General features: G+C 44.9%; 1 protein-coding gene across 1 annotated transcript; it reads right to left on the minus strand.

Annotated features, from left to right (window-relative positions):
* Positions 1-1,566: 1,566 nt before the first annotated feature.
* On the minus strand, positions 1,567-2,475 carry LOC119536556 (mas-related G-protein coupled receptor member X4-like). Its single transcript, XM_037839419.1, has one exon. It carries the CDS (start codon positions 2,473-2,475, stop codon positions 1,567-1,569), a length of 909 nt encoding a protein of 302 aa, XP_037695347.1.
* Between the last annotated feature and the right edge of the window lie 464 nt (positions 2,476-2,939).

Raw genomic sequence — 2,939 nt, forward strand, 5'->3', positions numbered from 1 at the left:
GAGCAGCGCTGTCCAAAAGACGTTTCTTTCATGATGAAAATGTTGTATGTCTGCCCTGCCCAATCTGGGACCACTAGTTGCAGGTGAGATGTGGCTAATGTGACTCAGAAGCTGAATTTTTTTTTTTTTATTTTATTTTATTTTATTTTATTGAAATGTAAAATTGAATAGCCACATGTGGTTAGTAGCAACCCTATTGGACATACAGTTCTGTATGTCTGTATGAAGTATTTGAGCCTGCTCACCATTTGATGCTTGTATAGGTGGTGGATTTTCGTTGCTTTCACGGCAAAACCAGATGGTGAAGTTGTAGGGGAGGAGACCTGTAACTCTCACCTGCCATCCCTGTAGACTGACCATATCAACCCATGATGCATAAACAAATCAGCTGATGTCAGTTCTCAGCAGCAGCACGGCTCTGGAGGGCCTCTGGTTTGGGGAGGCAGATCTGGGTTCTCTGAACTGCACAAGTTAAGGTCAGGATAAAAATACACAACTCAGAGAATTCTGAAAATTAAATGACAAACAAAACAAAATAAAAAACAAAACCACAAAGTACATAAAAAAAATTTAAATTAAATGGCCAAGTATGTGAAAGAGCACCTGGCGTCTGTCTGGTAGAAGCTGAGTACACTTAACTTTGCTTCTACCCAAATATTGTTTTCACCTCCTTTTAAGTGTAAGAACTTAGATAAGTCTGTTTGGGAATGTAATGATAGAGCATATAAATAGAGTATAGGAAATTGTACTCACCCTCTCCCCACCCTCCCACTCCCAAAGTAAACACTAAAAATGTCAGCTGAGATTGGTAAAAACTAAAAATAAAAATAATAAAACAAAGCAGTGTGTAAGGAGAACAATGAAATTAGGAGTAAAACTATCAATAAGAGCACAGAGTTCAGCATTATGTTCTCTGTAAAGAAAGCAACCACCAGTGACATATTTTGGTGTTTGGGCACATGGAACAAATGTGGGAAATCCGATCAAAAAGTTCGATGGGTCAGATGTAGGTCCCAGGGCCTTGCATGCCAGGCAATTTTAGAGAGATGTCAATTACGGCAAAAGACATCTGACTGTGACACTCTCCAGGTGGACACTGGAAAAGGGATTTTGCAGCACATTCTCCTGCAGCTGGTCCCAGGGCACCACGGAAGAGGAGAGCGAAGATGTGCAAAGATGGGTCAGGACCAGCCCACGGGGACTGGCCTGAGGATATCCCTCAGATATACAGAACCTGTGCTCAACCCCTTCACTAGGAGTAGAGGGTCTGGAAACATTAGAAAGCCTGGGATAAAAATCGATAGAAGAGGACGTTTTCTAATAGGAAAACACAAGGAGGTAAACATGGACATGGTAGCAATAACCTACTTGTAAATACCAAACAGTAGTTGTGGGATCTGTTTTCTCCTAATGAATTCATGCTATTATATGCACATGCACATAATAAATGATAGTAGAGTTATGATATCTTTTTTTAAGCTATAGGCCCCAGAGGGGTGGTCCTTGGTGTAGGGTCATTTTTAGGGTAATAGCTGAGCGTCCCACTCCCCCGGGCTCTGACGGACCTCACGTTGTGCATGAGGATTGCGTTTCGACCCCTGAGGTCGGCTCGCTGTCATCCTCCAGCGCACTCTGGAGAACTTCTCTGAGTGATTTCCATACCCTCTTTTGCCTGTGCCTTCCAACGAAGAAGTATATGAAGGGGTTCACGCTGCTGTTCACAATAGACAGGAGGCGGCAGATATGCAAGACAATCGGGCAATTAGGGACAACTTCAGAGATCGTGCATGTTATTATGCCTACACCCAGAGGGAAGCCACATGTCAGGAATATCAAGACCGTGAGAAAGACAATCAGGTGGAGCTTGTTGGACTGTCTGCGCCAGGAGCAGCAGTGGACACGGATGAGGAGAATCAGGCTGGACACACAAATTACCAAAAGTGCAAAGGGGAATAACACATAACAGACAAAATACATCAGGACACAAGGTAAAGCTTCTAATTGTTCACATAAGCACTCCATCATCCCGGAACAAAATGACAGTCCCCAAATCAGGAAACAGAAGACGGTGGAGAGGTATGTGGGGCGGCGACACCTGTACCATATCGGGAAGAGCACGGAGAGGCAGCGCTCGAAGCTGATGGCTGTCACGAGACTCAGGTCCACCAGCCAGGAGGTGATGGTGAGTCCTACCACGAGTGACACTAGTATAGATATCTGTAGCTTTAAAATAAAAATTATGAAGAACACGATTGCGCATAACAGGAAGATGAAGTCAGCGCTTGCTAAGTTGAGGATGTAGACAGAGAAGGGGTTCCTCTTGATGACGAAGCCAAGCAACCAGATGACAATTCCATTCACCGCTAACCCACAAAGGCTAATTAACACAGTGACCAAGAAAACGATATTTTCAAAATTGAGAAAGGAATGGTAAGTGTCTTCATTCAATGTAGTGCCTACCGTTGCGTTCTCCATTGGTGACTCAGATCCGTTAGTTGGATCTGATTGCCAGGGTGCCATTTCTGGGCTCTGGAAACACCTGCTGGGCTCTGCTGTGGAGGTCACCCCTAGGAAGGCAGGGAGATGGGGATGAACAGGGACCTCTGAGGTCTGGGATAATCCTGTTCACCCAGCAGACTCGTGCTTCAGACCCTCCCACAGAGACTAACACCAAGGGCAAAAGTGTGTGATCCTAAAGAGAGACACACCTGCCTCCCTCTTTCAGCCTAAGGACTCTCTTCTCACCACACCAGGATGCTAGTGCGTGTGAACTGAACGAGTGTTGTTCTTGATCCTAAGGGCCAGTCTCTCCCCCTGGAAACTCTTGGAGAAACTCTAGATTCACATATCCCTTCCAGAACCAGCCAATAGGGTGTGCATAAGATGCAAGTTTCTCTAACATGCCTAAAGGACCACAGTGGGATAACTAATAAGCTTTG

The sequence above is a fragment of the Choloepus didactylus genome, chromosome 6, assembly GCF_015220235.1.
Source record: "Choloepus didactylus isolate mChoDid1 chromosome 6, mChoDid1.pri, whole genome shotgun sequence".
In the NCBI taxonomy this organism is placed as follows: Eukaryota; Metazoa; Chordata; class Mammalia; order Pilosa; family Megalonychidae; genus Choloepus; species Choloepus didactylus.

What these genes read in the sequence shown, in the direction of transcription:
- LOC119536556 (XM_037839419.1), bottom strand. Translation starts at nt 2,475, where the DNA reads ATGGAGAACGCAACGGTAGGCACTACATTGAATGAAGACACTTACCAT.